The sequence below is a fragment of the Amphiura filiformis genome, chromosome 4 (assembly GCF_039555335.1).
Source record: "Amphiura filiformis chromosome 4, Afil_fr2py, whole genome shotgun sequence".
Taxonomy (NCBI): Eukaryota; Metazoa; Echinodermata; class Ophiuroidea; order Amphilepidida; family Amphiuridae; genus Amphiura; species Amphiura filiformis.
In genome coordinates this window covers 50,767,451-50,784,546 of record NC_092631.1, presented here as the reverse complement: position 1 = coordinate 50,784,546, position 17,096 = coordinate 50,767,451, and the positions used below count along the sequence as shown (strand labels likewise).

The following is a 17,096-nucleotide window of genomic DNA, read 5'->3' as shown; positions in this document are numbered from 1 at the left end:
CACGTACCAGGCATGAACTTGTCGGCTACTAGCCTTTTGACATTCATCAAGTGCATAGGAAGGAGAAGCAACCTAAGGATTTAATATATTCTCTGCATGAATATTTATATTCATGATAATTATAATTATAGGCCTATCATGGCCTTTTGCATTACTATTCGATTCAATACATCTTTGAACATGGCATTAACCATAAAATCTATGCATTAACTTACCTGCAAGAGTTTTTGGGAAAAAGCAAACATGAAAAAAATAGGTAGGTATCCCCCAGGCCAAAATAGCAAGGGCGAGGGTAAAATTTGGAGGACAAGTTTCTTTTTGGCCAGCCGAAAGTGGGGGGGGGGAGGGGGGGTCAAGCAATTTTTGGCAAGCCAAGAGGGGGTCGGGGAGGGGGTGCAAGCAATTTTTGGCACTTATTCATTGGGTGCCTTTTAAATAAAATGCTTAGGTTATGGAAACACTTTTACATTTTCCTGCTGACTGTACTAGCAATATATGCCTATATTTACCAAATTGGGATCCCAAAAATTTCGCATGCGCAAAGGGGAGAGCAAAGATATTTTGACAAGCTGGGAGGAGCAATTTTGGCAGGCAAAGGGGATGAGGGACAAACATTTTTGGCCTGCCGGTGAGAAATTTACCCCCTTGTGGCAATGGTGTTACTTCATGCCCCGCTTGAACATGTATGCATTTTGTTATAACTGAAAATACAAGTGTGTCGAAACTGGTTAGAACCAGCTCCACTCCCAAGAAAAGTAATCGTCAGTAATTGGCACTGATTGCAACATTTCATTTTTCCCTCCAAATTAGTCAGCACCTCATCACATGGTTATTTTACAGTCACTCCAATAATCTCAAGGTCTGACTATGCAGCTTGTGGCATACTTGCCAAATGACAAGTCAGCAACTATTCCTTTGTGTTGGCAAAATTACTTTCGCTTTGCTCCACCGATTCTGTAAACAATTAACTTGACAGACCCAGGGACCATAGAAGCACGTGTTATGCAAGAAATTAGAAAAATTAAAATATGTGTGGTTTTAATTGCAGGTGTGACAATTAACCAAACCATCACCTGTGATGTGAGACTTGTCAAGATATCACAAACAAGACAATTAACTAAAGAATAATCACACATCCCAATTTTAATTGCAGTTCAATGTGATTTCGGTGTGTTTGTTACATACATTGTTTGTAGCATGTAGCAAATTACATGGATGACTGCCGGGCAAGTTTGATAACCTCGCCAAGTTTGCATTTTATTTTTTATAAATTTTTATGATCAGTGACCCCCAGTGAAAAATATTAATATTAACAAAATTCTATGAATATTAATTAGCTCAAAAGTTATGATAAAGATATGATAAAATTGTATTTTGATGTATTATAGATGTATTTTTCTCAGTAAAAATTAAAAGTGCATAGCTACAAATATCCGTATGGCCAGACTCCTCCAACATTGCCTAAAATCTGCCCTTTGATGCTAAATTAGGTCATTTCCAGTAATATCACTGATCGAGTTCCTGCGTTAGTGAATTACTGACATGATTGATAGTGCTAATGAAGCTTCCAAGTTCAAGAAACTATGTTACTAGTATCAAGTACATGAAACTATGTTTTAAAATACTAGTATCAGTACATGTATATAGTAAAGTACCACATTAATTATTGTATGGTATACTTTATAAATACTGTGACATTTTTTAGCAACATTGTCCATGGGCAGGAAAAACCTCATGTGTCATTTGGGGAAAAATTCATATCTTCAATATGAAAGGTCATAATTTTCAATTGATCGTTGGCTTTTCCTCATAGATACAAACACTTTTAAAGGACAAATATCATTATATTTATTAAGTTTGCCATAAATGTGTATTGTATCGCAAATTTCAAAAAATCAAAGTTATTTGATATTAGAAGGACATTCTTCATATATACAGAATGCAATTTTTCAATATCTCTGATGTGCTCTTGTGTCCCACAAAAAATACTGTCCAAACGCTTATACCAGACAAAATAACTAACAAAATATGATTAATCATATGTGACCAGTTCCAACAAAGCCTGGAACAAGCCACCACTCACCAGGCATGTTTTTGAGTTATAGGCCTTTAAAGATGACATTCCCATAAAAAAAAAATCAAATTTTGGAATTCTTAATTTCATGGTATTTGACTGTGAGACTAAGTGAACTTTCAAATCCTTTACTGAATATTAAAACAAGGTTTATTTTAAATCAATAACTAGCCATTGGACTATGATCATCCTTATTCAATCCTGTGTAAGGCAGGAAACTAATTTGCCCATTACTCAGAATAGTAATTTGGCAAAAATATGAAGGTATCATTTTCAAAAATTATCCATATCTTGAAAAATATCAATGCTATGTATATTTGGTATTTTATTGTCTAGTGCTTATATTTTTATACAAATCATGAAATGTCAAAAATGTGAATTGTTCTTGGATTTGTCAGAATGGGTCATTATGTTATAGGCTAGTATTTACCATTAATAACTTGTCTCATGTACAGTACCACCCAGTACACATATTTCTTTGTTTGCTTTGATATTTGTTTAGTACAAGAAGGTAGTATTAGTAAGGGTATAACAAAATACTTGCTTCATACTTTCTTGCATTTAACTATCGATTATTATGATCACTGTACCATTGCACAATTCGGCATATATTCAACGGCAGCAGGAATTCAAATCATATTGTCTAAATATAAAAGGACATTCAACCTAATTGTGAATTTTTAATTTTGCGCATTACTTGCAGATATTTGGACTATTCACATATAGTCTACCCTCCCCTCCATATTTTTGATTTCATGACCTTGGTGCTTGGGTAACAATGAACATGGAAGTGTGCCAGCATATGAAAACCAACAATATATCCCCTGCATAGAACCAACAAGCATCAAGGTTTGTAGAAGAAATGAAAGAAAAACGATATTTGCATTTTTTGGCACTTCTTCAAAAGAAATTGAATTCCCTTTAGGCAATACTTAATATCCTATGATAACAAAGCCAAACTTAACAACTAAAATTCTGTTGGAATTTCAAGATCGAAATCTCAAAAGAAGGGTTTTTTCCCCTTCATTTCAATGTAAAAACTACAACAGAATCTTCCAGTTCCAGAGTGCCCTTTAATCTGCGTACATACATTGTTATGCACTTTGCCAGTGTGAATAGCAGAATCATTCTCGGTTATCAAATGTTACTCTGTGTGGCATATTGCATGCAACTTACGCTTCTGGAGATGATGATGTGTTTTGGCGTGGGATTTGTTTCTTGGCTGTTGGTGACAGACATTGTGAGCTTCACATCACAACACATCTAAATCCTGGTTGTTTGTGGTTGCCATGGTAACATTTTGGTAAACAAGTCCACTTATAGCAGTTTATGTCATTTTAGCAGGAAAATGTACATTGCATCATGCAAATATGCTTTAATTTAAAGCACATTTAAAAATCTGTAGAGCTTTAAAAAATCTTTTTAAAAATCTGTAGAGCTTGAATTCAATGGAGAAGAAAACAATGGAAAGTGCATCTCTGGACTATGAAACAATAATGACATTATGCGACCTTAATATGAGCCCTTAATCCAAAAATCATGCAATATAAACTTTGTTAACATGCATGAGACTTTCAAATCTTCCAAAGCCTAAGCAGAAGAATTGAAAAAAAAATATTACTATTACTTTTGCAAATTTATTTTGTAAACAATTTGTTGTTATTATAATTTCAGGTCAAACAAAAGCCCAGAGCTCTTGACATGAGCAAAGGGCATCAGTGATGATGAACTGGATAGGGCATGTACGTGCCATACATACAGCTCAAGGTACATTTCACAACAGTAATTACTTAAGTAGTATTGTAATTAAATTTGTCCTTTTTTTATTATCATTTCAGATCAAGCAAGAGCCTAGAGCTCCTGAAATGGGCATTAGCGACGACGAACTAGTTACCGCATCTGTTCGTGAACTGAACAGAAAGTTGCGCGGCCTTCCAAAAGATCAGGTGACAGCGCTCAAGCAGAGACGACGAACCCTCAAGAATCGCGGATATGCAGCTAACTGCCGAGAAAAGCGGGTGTCACAGAAGGAGACGTTAGAAGTTGAGCAGATACGACTCAAACAAGAGGTGAAGAAGTTAGCACAGGAAAATGCATCTCAAAGAGCATCTCTGGATCAGATCAGGTTAAAATACAATGCTCTCTTACAATTTGCAGAGAAGACGACACCAGAGAAAATCAAAATTGCAAAAGGTGTTCCCAAGGTTCAACAAGAGCGATTGAACAATAGTAACAGCCATATACATGTTGCAGGCAGGCCAAGACAATCATCGTCAAGAACTGAATCGGGTACAAGCGTGATCGTGAAACAAGAATCGCGATTGCCGCAAGTCAAAATGGAGGTTTAGATCTCAAAACAATTGATGTCTCTGATGGGAGAATGAAATATCTTTCCAAGATGTTGGTAGATATTGATTAGCTGCCGAATATGAAGGGAATTTTGGGCAATTAATGAGTGCTCAATTGAGCAGATTAATTGATGTTTGCTTCTATTTACTCATATTATGCTCATTCTGGCTTGAGGTTGAGTAAATTCACATCCAAGTAAACTTTGAAATTTGAAATTTATAAAATACTAATTTGCATTTGCTCTCTAGTGAAAAATGCACCATTTGAAATTTTTGTGGCATAGTGGAGTTACTTTATATTTAAAACCAGAATAAGCATATTATGAATTTGCAGATATATTTTACAAATGTATGTATTTTCATTTTTGTAACTTTTCCATGTAGAAGGTATGAAATAGCACTTTAGGAAATTGAAAGGTTTGTCTTCTGATGATCATCTCTAAGTGTTGACCATTTGTTATTATAATTATCTTCACTATATAGACCATTCCTATAATTTGCACTTTCCTGCTGTTGATGGGGTGCACATTGATATCGGGTGCCAAACCGAGGCCAAGAAGGGTATCCTGCGATTACAAAGTAACAAAAGCGAGCCCAGGAAGGGCATGATATCGATGTTCACCGCAATCAATGGCAGGAAAGTAAATACTATTACTATAAGAATGGTCTATACAGTATAAATGATACTTTTAAACAAAGATCTTTAGTTTTGCAATGTTAATGATCAGAAACATTTTAATGGTTGCATGCAAGTATTTTGTTTTACAAGCAGCCTTCGTACTTGCAACCACTGATTTATAACTACCCCTTGCTATAAGTATGAAATAAGGGGTGTAACCCATAGGTAAGTTGACACTCATCAATACATCGCAAGTATCACAGCTATGCCATTGCTAGTCAGCTGTGAGCTGGGCGATGATCTGATCACACAAAGTTTTTACCTGACATGGATCGAGGCTCACCACCCAAACATTTTTATTCAAGTTTTGAGTTTTCATGATTATATTTAAACAAGCAAGGGGATTACAAGTACAAGTGTTTTCAAGATGTATGCTAAAATACCCATACAATTGTGTGTAAAAGGCAAAAGAAGTTTAAATAACTACAGTAGGAATTCCAATTGAATGAACGCAGCTTTGAACAGCTGTACTTGATCCAACCGGGTCGATATTGCGTATTTCAAACTACAACGCTTAACGCAGACGACCTTGGATACAATGCTAACCAATCACGAGTGGGTTGGCATGGATGGATTCTCTTCCGCGTTACTCACGCACAGTCGCACACGCTGGTGTACATCGCGCAGTGTACGCAAAAAAAGTCACGCTATTGAAAACTGCGTTCATTCAATTGGAATTCCAACTATAAAAATTATTTATGTGCATATAAAATTTGAAGCGATGTTAAACCGTGGGCTATGCTCAAATAAATATAGGCCCTGGTAGACAGATTAACCAAAGAACTTACCAGAGGCTATTGTGGTCCAATCCCTCTAAAAAGCACTGTTAGTGATTCACTAGATCGGAAAAAATTTAAAAATCGCCAGAATCAGATTAGGGTCAATACTATAGGTGTACTAACATATCCGGCAAATGATAAGACCGGATATCATGACCTAGAATATTTTGTAGTAAACCTTTGACAAGACAGGCCTTCTTTTTTGAAAATTGCAGGAGCTATGTTAATCACTCTCCTGAGTTTACTAAGGTGCTCAACAAGGAGCTCAATCTTATAATATCTTTATTTTAAACATAGGGATTAAAGTAGTGAGGAGCTCAGTAAATCATACTCCTGGAATGTTGTTAAGGAGCTCTGGTGCAATTGAGCTCCTTAAAAACAAAGGTCTGACGAGAGCGTATTTTAAGCGTACATCGCGTATTTACTACGTTGAAATGTAATTGTCTCTGATTGGGCTGCTGAGGCGATTTGCTGTTGCCAGGTGGAAATTTATTAATGAACTTTGCGCCGCACGCGTTGTTAGCGCCAACTTTGGAACATCAAGGTAGTACGCGCTCGTCAAAAGTTTACTGCAAAATAGTATAATAAGGGTTAAAGGTCACATGTTAGCCCATGTTGGACGAGTCTGTCCATACATACAGGCATTTGTAGCAACATACAATTGAATGAATCATATTTATTAGCATTGCCATTTTCTTTCTTTTTTTTCACAATTATTATATTTAAAAAAATACCTGCATTTTTAAGCCATTCCTAAAATCAGAGATGCTACTTTTCAGGTTTTAGCCTGCATTCAAGTTTTTTGTGAGTCCAAATTCCTGTGTTCTTATTTATTTTCAGTCCGTTTTGGGGCTTTTTGGCCTGCATTCACATGCTTTTTCATTTTTTTCTCACCAGTTTCAGTTTTTTTGAGTGAAATTGAGTGGCATCTCTGTAAAATAAATTAATGAATATTTTGACTGCTTTATGTGAATCACTTATAGTGCCTTTATTGTAAGCCCAGAGTTGTTGCATTGTCGCATTTAAGAAAGTTTTTTTTTTTAAATACTAGTATATTAATAAATGTCTTTGCAAGATTTGTAGATTTTGAATTATATTTAATGTGCTTATTTAAAGTCTGAATAATTTTGAAGTATTATCTGTGTAGTTTTATGTTTAATTATTGATTAATTTTGTTTAAAATTAATTGGGACATTTTTGCAATTCTGATAATTATGTTACAAGTTGATTTTTTTGTGTAATTTAAATATGAATAGTACACAATTATGTACATATAAAAATGGATGAGATAATTTAAGTGTCACTATTTTGGGATGTGTCATGTGCCTTTTTTCTATCTAAATCGCAATGTCAGCTGTTTTGTTCACATGGTGTAAATGCATATATATTCAGCTGAACATAGGAGGGTGAGGTTTTTGAGCTAAACATGAGTAATTTGAAGATAAAAATAGCACACTCGCAGACTTGGTGGAGAACAATTTATTTGTAAACTGGTATGATCGTGTGTTGTCAGCATGTTGGTATGCACCAAAATCGCAGTCTGTTACCTCTGGGATCGATTTCACAAAGTGTTACAATGCATCACATCCTCACCATTCATCTCTTAAAACCCATGGTAACTTTTCTAGAGGATTTATAAAGTTACTATGGGATTATGCTGGTTTCATACTTTCCTGCCGCTATGCCGCTCTGAAGATGATTTTATTTCACTGCGCAATCTCACCAAAAACGCTAGTGGTGACCAGCGGCAAGCCGATATATCGATCACTCCACCACTTTGCCGCCGCGGCAGCACTGCTGGGAGTTGAATTCAAGTCAACTCGGAGCGGTGCCGCTCTGACTTATGAGAACAAAATACGATTTTGGAGCGGTGCTGAGCGGCAAGAGTGTCTTTCAAAGTCATGCGGTGTGCCGCTCAGCGGTGTGCCGCTCAGCGGTGTGCCGCTCAGCGGTGTGCCGCTCAGCGGTGTGCCGCTCAGCGGTGTGCCGCTCCGCTTACAGAAAAATACATGATGAAGCGTCATGCCGCTCAGCAGCAAGCGGCAGAAAGTATGAAACCAGCATTAGACTTATGAGGAGGACTTATGACGTGTTGCAACTCGAGGTGAAATCCACCCCTTGACAACCCACAAAAAAAGCCTGATGTTGAATTGTATTAAAATAGTATGACCTTTGGGACATGCAACATGCATTGCTAGTCAGCCATGGTATATTATATTAATGCAACCTTGTCATTTTGCTGGATTATATTGTTGTCTTGTGTTCAAATTGATGGTTTCTGAGCATGAAGAACTAGGCTGGCTTACATCCATCTTCAATTGATGAAGGTTTTATGTGTGATAATCTGTAAGAAGGCAGTCACAGTATTTTAATCCTGAGACAGCAATTTCAGGTATCGTGGTTCATTAGTGCGAATAAAAGTACATTTATACAGATATACTTGGGGTAATAAATTCAATGTTTTTGCCCTTATTAGATCGTTTTTATGTTTGTTCTTTTCATTGAGTATCAATAGCACATACATAGTTGTTTCAAAAATGCTAACATTGTCAATGAGTTGGAGGGCCTCCTGGTATATGTAAGGTTTATATCACATGTAATAGTTTACAAAATGTCTACCATTTTTCACCCTGATTTGGCAGTGACGTCAACGCGTTGAGGCAACTGTTTCATGCGCGCATCTATGCGGTGCAGGGCTGTCAACTTTTTGGAATTGCTTGGCGTGAGACAGAGACGTACCGGGATTTGCCGACTCCAATGTTCATTTTGTACCATGATTATTTGAGCCACGGCGCCGAGAATGTAAAAAGGGGGGTAGGAGCAACAAATTATTCATGACGATGCGTGAGATTTTACTCATTTTCCAGCTTTTTGCGTGAGCTTTACTACCTTGGCGTGAGATTATACTACCTTAGCGTGAGACTGTGAGAAAGTGACCCAATGCCCGAGACACACGGCCAATGCGTGAGAGTTGACATCCCTGATGCGGTGTCTTGAAGTGCTCGTGTGTGTACGCTAGCACTTTCAGCGAACACAAGCGATTTGTAGCTGCACCCAATGAAATGCCCACTGACGTCACTGCCACATCAAGGTGGAAAATGATACATGAAGGTGGAAAATGGTATTATAATAAACAACTTGATTTCTGATTTTAAGTCGTAGAGATCATAAACGGTAGAGACATAATTGTGGGTTCAAAGCCACAGGCATTGACATGATGATATTAGAATTCATTTAAATGCTGGTATACATATAAAATGCTGCCAGTACCTGCAAAAATATCCAATTGTCTCTTCCAGTTGAAATGCATGTACCCCTGTGGAACTCCCACTCACAGGGTGTAGATTTCAAATGGAGCCCCTCATTCAAGTAACCCCATTTGAAATTCACACTCCCTTTGTGGAAGGTTGTGTCTTCCATAGGGGTGTATGGATTTCAACTGGAATAGCTTAATGGTTAAACAACTCGATTTGACATTTCTCATGCATTATTGTGTGGGCATTGAGCTGCATTACGTGTACATGATAAAGTGTAAAGATATGAAATGAATATGTGACCAGCTCCAACAAAACCCGGAACAAGTCGCCAGACATGCTTTTGAGTTACAGGCTTATAAAGATGACATTCCTATACAAAACTCAAATTTTGGAATTCTTAATTTCATGGTATTTGACTGTGGGACTTAGTGGACTTTCAAATCCTTGAAAGTACTTACTAAAAAGAGGGTTATTTAATCAATAAATAACAGTTGAACTGTGATAATCCCTATTCAATCCTGTATAAGGCAGGAAACTAATTGGCCGAATACTCAGAATTGCAATCTGGCAAAATATTAAGGTATCATTTACAAAATTATCCATATCTTGAAAAGTATTAATGCTAATTTTATAATTTTGGTATAATTTTTAAAGCTTATTGTCTAGTGCTGACATTGTTATTCAAATCATGAAATATCAAAAATGGTTTCTGGTTTTGTCAAAGCAGGTCACATATTAGACAGAATGTGCTTTTCGTAAGATATCTGTAACTTTTATAGCCAAATCTAAAAATTATTATATATGAAGACAAAAAAACCAAGAACAAGAAAAATTAAAAGGAATAAATTAACCATTTCTTTTCATATAAATATATTGTTTTTAAGTGTGTGCTTTTTATTGTAAAGGTTTTTCCATTTTTTCTTTTTTTGCATTGTGAGATTTGGGATTTATTTCAATACAGATATATTTTAGGAAAAACATTGATTAGCTAAACAGTTTGAAATATGTTCAAGTTCATGTTGCATTCTGTAATTGACATGCCAGCCTGTGTGAGATGAATGTAGATATTAAATGAAAATATAGACAAATCCAATTTCACGCATTCCTACACCTCAATGGCAGCCATTAGCTGGGTCCCCGTCGGCTCTATCTCGCCTAAAATGTGAAATGATGCGACCTTGGAGGGTATTTTAAACTGCATTCTATCACCTGTGTTACACGTAGACAAAAGAATGATGACAGTTTACAACACAAAAGAATCTAACATCGAATTTTAAGCGGGTTTAATCCACCCAATTGGGCACTCACAACACCAGTTTGGTGCATGAGGTGACCCAATAATGGCCAACCAAATCCTGACCATTACTTGGCTTGTTGGATTAGTCTATAGTAAAGAAGCTGTAGGATTTGCAACAGAGCACATTGCAGAGCAGAAGTCCATTTTGAATTTGATAGGATAATACTGAGTATAATTTCTGTTATTAATTAAACAGGTGCAGGCACGTAATTAAATCATATTTCAAAAAGTTGCATTTTAATGGTGACTTGGGTCCCACATCCATTGGAAATTAAAGCCATAATGTGTGATTTGCATAAAGTTGGTGAATATAAATTAGGCACCAGTCACTTTCTGCAGATAACGGCCATTTGATGTTGGCGAGGTGCAATGTATTGTATGAGATATGTTAATAATAATAGAGAATGTTTATGTGTGTGAGAGATATCCTGCTGGTTAAGGCTTGTTTGTATATACTTGAAGAAGATTTAATATCAGGTTGCTTCCATGTAGTCTCTTATGCTCTTTTACAATGAGATTTTGTGTTATATAGTTTGTCCACATAAAAGTGGATACCAACAAATTTGGGGGGGGGGAGGTGTTCTGGATATTAGCACACTTAGTGTGTAGTCATCAAATGTGTTTTGGTTATCAAATCTTAATTTGCTGTAGAAGTGATGATGTAACAAGATTAACTACCATAGCAATAGGTGAAAACAATTTTTGAATATATCGCGCTGCACTACAAGCAGGTTGCACTCATCTCCTGTATATGCCTGCAATCATAGATTGAATACAATTCCGATCTTTTCAAAGATACTAATCTTACAGGTGAGAGTGATCAGCATGATGTGAATATTCTATAGAATTACGATCCAGGTCTTTATCCATGTTCTTTGACATCTATGGTTCAATGCAGAGGTACTAGTGCAGTGCGATATATTCAACAATTGTTTAAACCTATTGCTATGGTAGTTAACCCTGTTACATCATTACTTCTACGGCAAATGGGCTGGATACTTTTGAAGATGTGTGTTCTATATAACATCATGTTCAATATTTTGAATGTTCCTCCCTAAGGTATGCAGTAAAACACATGATTGGCTGAAAATGTGTAAAAGGCAATCCTCTGGGGTAGAATTGACTAACATTGAGAATGTTTGGGAAGTCCAACCCTATCGTAACTCATCCATAGGATTTACATGTTGGAGTTATGATGGTTTAGATTTAACCAGAGGATTCAGAGGACTTATGATGCATCATAAATGCTAGTGAAATCCATCCTGGTTACTTGACATCATATATCTTGAAAAGTACTATAGGCTGTCTTGCCTCAAGTTCAGAACAACGCTTTGTTGGATTTTGCAGTGGCAGATTCAAATTGTTCGTGATAACCTAATCATCTGGGGCCTAATCGCGTCACGTAGAAGGGCAATTTATCTGTATGCTGGCGTCGCAACCACTTAAACTCACAGATTTCAATCTGCCACTGCGAAATCCAACATGGCGTTACTCTCAACTTGAGACCAGACACACTATAGCTCAAATAAGATGATTTCTTTGGGAACAACAGTTACAAATGTAGTTAAACGCATTGTGGGCGTATTGTATGGGCCTGAATGATATGGGGGTACTACACCCCTGGCCAATTTTGTGCCTATTTTTGCATTTTTCTCAAAAATTATAGCGCATTGGTGACAGGTAAGATATGTATATTATAGGGCAAAGACTACAACTACTGCACTGAAAATTCAGCAACTCAAGGCAAGTAGTTATTGATTTATTGATCAAATATTGGTTTTCCTCATTTTTGACTGTAACTCCACAACTGTTGTCTGTGCTGAAATAAAATTTCCAGTGCAGTAGTTGTAGTCCTTGCCCCTATAATATACATATCTTACTTGTCACCAATGCGCTATAATTTTTGAGAAAAATGCAAAAATAGGCCCCCAAAATTGGCCAGGGTGTGTATTAAAATGCATAAGAGTAGATACTCTTAGAAATGTTAAAATCTATCAAGTCATACATAGAAATTTAACAACTTGCTAGACATTATAGAAGTACAAGTGGTATGACCAATACTTATGGGTCAGTTTAGTAAAAAAAAAGATGAAGATAATCATAGAAACATGTGACTGCCTGACTTGCTTGCAGTGTACAACACAGCAGTGTTGCCAAAACTTTTCAGCGTCAAGGCGCGGCGCATTGACTCGCCAGGCTGCGGTAAACGATTCTCAAGAAAGCTTATTATTTAAGCTTCCAAAAAAGCGCCCATTACCGGATATTTGGGCGGATTTACCCGAATTTAGAATGCAAAACACCCAATTGGGCAGAAAAGCACTTGACTTTAAAACTTCCGGTACTTACTGGGAAGTTACTGACCGATCAATAAATGGTCACAAAACCCATTGTAATTTCGATTTGGAGCTTCAAAGACTCAACCTTTATAAATCAGCTAAATTGAAAGGAAAATACATCAAATTACTGCCGCGGCCTGAGACTGGCAAAAGTAGCCCAATTTTAGACAAGTAGCGGCATGCTTTTTTGAGTAGCGGCAAGTGATTGCCAAGTAGCCCTAAGGCGCGGCGTTGGCATCACTGCAACACAGTGGTACAATGTGTATTCAAACTGGTAATACTGAAAGCACATCAGCCAGTTAGTGGCATTGTTTTACAGGATTATGTAATTGAGTGAAACTCGGCAAAAAGCAAATATCTGAGGGATATTGAAATACTGTATTTATTCCATTAAAGTGCTCAAGTAAGTCATTTTAGGTGGGTGCTTATTCTGCTTAATATTACATTTTTACTTGCTCATAAAATGAAAACTGTCCATCACCATCTGGCTGTTATTATTTTATGTTAGTAAAACATCGCTTGGTTTGCAATGCAGCTGGTAAATGGGAATTTTACCTAAGATGTAAGCAACACAATAATGATAGCTTTGGAGGTTGAAAATCTGGATATATCCTGTTTTGAGCGGATTTGGACATTAAAATATATCAATATTCTAATGTTCTTGAATCTCTTTTGAAACATGATTGGTTTTTAGCCCGTTTTGGGTTTTTTTTTGTGTGTGAAAAGACACTGTGTTAGGTAAGCTTAGTAATGTTTTTTTGGGTGGGTGGTTAATAATAGTGCTTACAGGGTGTTCAATGGAACAAATACAGTACTTGTAAAGCTTGTGTAATGGATTGTCCCACTGTTTTGGGCACACATTTCTATCAACTTAATGACTATCAGTTGACTTCAAACATTATGATGTGTATTTCTATACCACTGGTATAATACCAGTGTATATTTAATAAGGAGAATGGTTACTTTTAACACAATTAATCAGGAAAATATGTTACAACCTGAGTATTGCTAAATAGTCAGGTTTATTAATACAAAGTTAGAAACTTGCACCATATAACTCTCAGATGTATCGAGCATAATATCATTATCTATACATGTTTACATTTCATATTATTACGGAATTCTTGTAATAAAACTCACAACTAATGTATTATACACTGTTAGTGTATGTAAAACATTTTGTTATATGCGTTTGATTTTTGTGTGGCAAAGATGTGCAAGTGGATGCTACGTAACAGTGTAGATTTCTTTTTGACATGGGGGGTGGAAATATAAAATCCAGCACCTTTTTGCGACCAGTTTATGGTACAAATGCGCGTGAAATTTTTTGCCATATTGAAGCTAAAATTATGAAATATGGTGAAACAGTTTAATAGCGAAGCGGGCAAAAATTGGTACTTTTTGTGCTAATATGGCCAAATATGAGGTTAATTGGTCAAAAACCCACATACAAGCATCAACATGGGGGGGGGGGATTATTGTATGGATCATCCCCCTGGCAAAATATTCCTTTTGAAATTCACACTCCCTGTGTGGGACATTAAGGTCATATCTTCCATTGGGGGTGTATGGATTTCAACTGGAATGACCCATTGTAGGACAGCAGCCTATAACATCAGTGCATTCACATTGGTCTCTGAAAGGGGGATCATTCAATTTCATCATATCCCATTTTCAGCTTCATTCAATGACCTTGATCCCAATTGCCCAATCTGGAATTTCATGCTGGTGTTTCAGTTTGATACAGAAGCCAAACGTGCATTTGGAGGCCCATGGAATACTGTGTGAATACTATAAAGTAAGTGGCATAAAATCCAACCAAAACATCATCCAATCCTATTATTTCACAAAGTCAATGAGGAAACATGCGCTTTCCATAGGGAGGAGCTAAATTGCAGGGTGGGGTGATTTTTTGCAGGGTGCGAGATGGTTTTGCCCATTGGTGCGGTGCTTGGATTAGAAAGTTGTTGATCTGGCCATTTGCAAACACATTTAGATAACTTCTTCATTAACACCAATAGAAACAGAAAACAACTTCATCATCGACACCCATTATCAGCAGAAGATAACTTCTTCATCAACACCAATAACAGGAGGGAACTTCTTCATCAACACCAATATCAGCAGAAGATAACTTCTTCATCAACACCAATATCAGCAGAAGATAACTTCTTCATCAACACCAATATCAACAGAAGATAACTTCTTCATCAACACCAATATCAGCTGAAGATATCTTCTTCATCAACACCAATATCAATAAAAGATAACTTCTTCATCAACACCGATATCAGCAGAAGATAACTTCTTCATCAACACCAATATCAGCAGAAGATAATTTCTTCATCAATATCAGCAGAAGATAATTTCTTCATCAACACCAATATCAGCAGAAGATAACTCTTCATCAACACCAATATCAGCAGAAGATAACTTCTTCATCAGCACCAATATCAGCAGAAGATAACTTCTTTATCAACACCAATATCAGCAGAAGATAACTTCTTCATTAACACCAATATCAGCAGAAGATAACTTCTTCATCAACACCCGAATATCAGCTGAAGATATCTTCTTCATCAACACCAATATCAACAGAAGATAACTTCTTCATCAACACCAATATCAGCAGAAGATAACTTCTTCATCAATATCAGCAGAAGATAATTTCTTCATCAACACCAATATCAGCAGAAGATAACTCTTCATCAACACCAATATCAGCAGAAGATAACTTCTTCATCAATACCAATATCAGCAGAAGATAACTTCTTCATCAACAGCAATATCGGCAGAATATAACTTCTTCATCAACACCAATATCAGCAGAAGATAACTTCTTCATCAACACCAATATCGGCAGAATATAACTTCTTCATCAACACCAATATCAACAGAAGATAACTTCTTCATCAACACCGATATAAACAGAAGACAACTTCTTCATCAATACCAATATCAGCAGAAGATAACTTCTTCATCAACACCGATATAAACAGAATACAACTTCTTCATCAATACCCATATCAACAGAAGATAAGTTCTTCATCAATACCAATATCAGCAGAAGATAACTTCTTCATCAATACCCATATCAACAGAAGACAACTTCTTCATCAACACCAAGATACTTCTCAATACCAATATCAGCAGAAGATAACTTCTTCATCAACACCAATATCAGCAGAAGATAACTTCTTCATCAACACCAATATCAGCAGAAGATAACTTCTTCATCAGCACCAATATCAACAGAAGATAACTTCTTCATCAACACCAATATCAGCAGAAGATAACTTCTTCATCAATATCAGCAGAAGATAATTTCTTCATCAACACCAATATCAGCAGAAGATAACTCTTCATCAACACCAATATCAGCAGAAGATAACTTCTTCATCAATACCAATATCAGCAGAAGATAGCTTCTTCGTCAACACCAATATCAGCAGAAAATAACTTCTTCATCAACACCAATATCAGCAGAAGATAACTTCTTCATCAACACCAATATCAACAGAAGATAACTCTTCGTCAACACCAATATCAGCAGAAAATAACTTCTTCATCAACACCAATATCAGCAGAAGATAACTTCTTCGTCAACACCAATATCAGCAGAAAATAACTTCTTCATCAACACCAATATCAGCAGAAGATAACTTCTTCATCAACACCAATATCAACAGAAGATAACTCTTCGTCAACACCAATATCAGCAGAAAATAACTTCTTCATCAACACCAATATCAACAGGAGGCAACTTCTTTATAAATACCAATATCAATAGAAGTAGGCATATCACATCAAAAATAAGCGCAGCAGAAACACGTTATTTAATGTTTCTACATGAATGAGCTTTATTAAAGCATCAAAAATCAAAAAACGGAATTGAAATCGGTCAATGCATTGTGATGTAGTGTCAATTTAAAGATGCTCGTAAATGGAATAAAAACCTGCCACAAAATGGCTGCAATGACAAAATTGGCACATTCCGAGATTTTGACGGTTTATTTGGACGCTTGCTTGAAAAAGCAGCGTTAATTTAAGTATCACAGGTTAAATGCCTATCTTTCCTGACTTCGTTAAAGAAAACAAAATTAAAAAAATTATCATTGAATAATTATAATAAATTAACCAAATGTACTATTTTAGCAATTTCGGCCAATCTGCAGACAAATTAAAGCTGAAAAAATGACTATGTTCAGCTATAAATTAATATGCAAAATTGATGCCAGTGGAAAACCGTACATAATATCAGGGTGCGGGTTTTTTTGCACACATATGTATACGAAGTTCTTTCAATTGATAACAAAAAATACACAA

General features: G+C 36.2%; 1 protein-coding gene across 1 annotated transcript in view; it reads left to right on the top strand.

The window, feature by feature from the left end:
• LOC140151031 (transcription factor MafK-like) overlaps positions 1-5,578 on the top strand; it is a 32,929-nt gene extending 27,351 nt beyond the window's left edge. The window contains exon 3 of the mRNA XM_072173221.1: positions 3,913-5,578. Coding sequence (XP_072029322.1) covers positions 3,913-4,422 — 510 coding nt within the window. The 3' untranslated portion in view covers positions 4,423-5,578. The remainder of the gene's footprint in view (positions 1-3,912) is intronic.
• Positions 5,579-17,096: the final 11,518 nt, after the last annotated feature.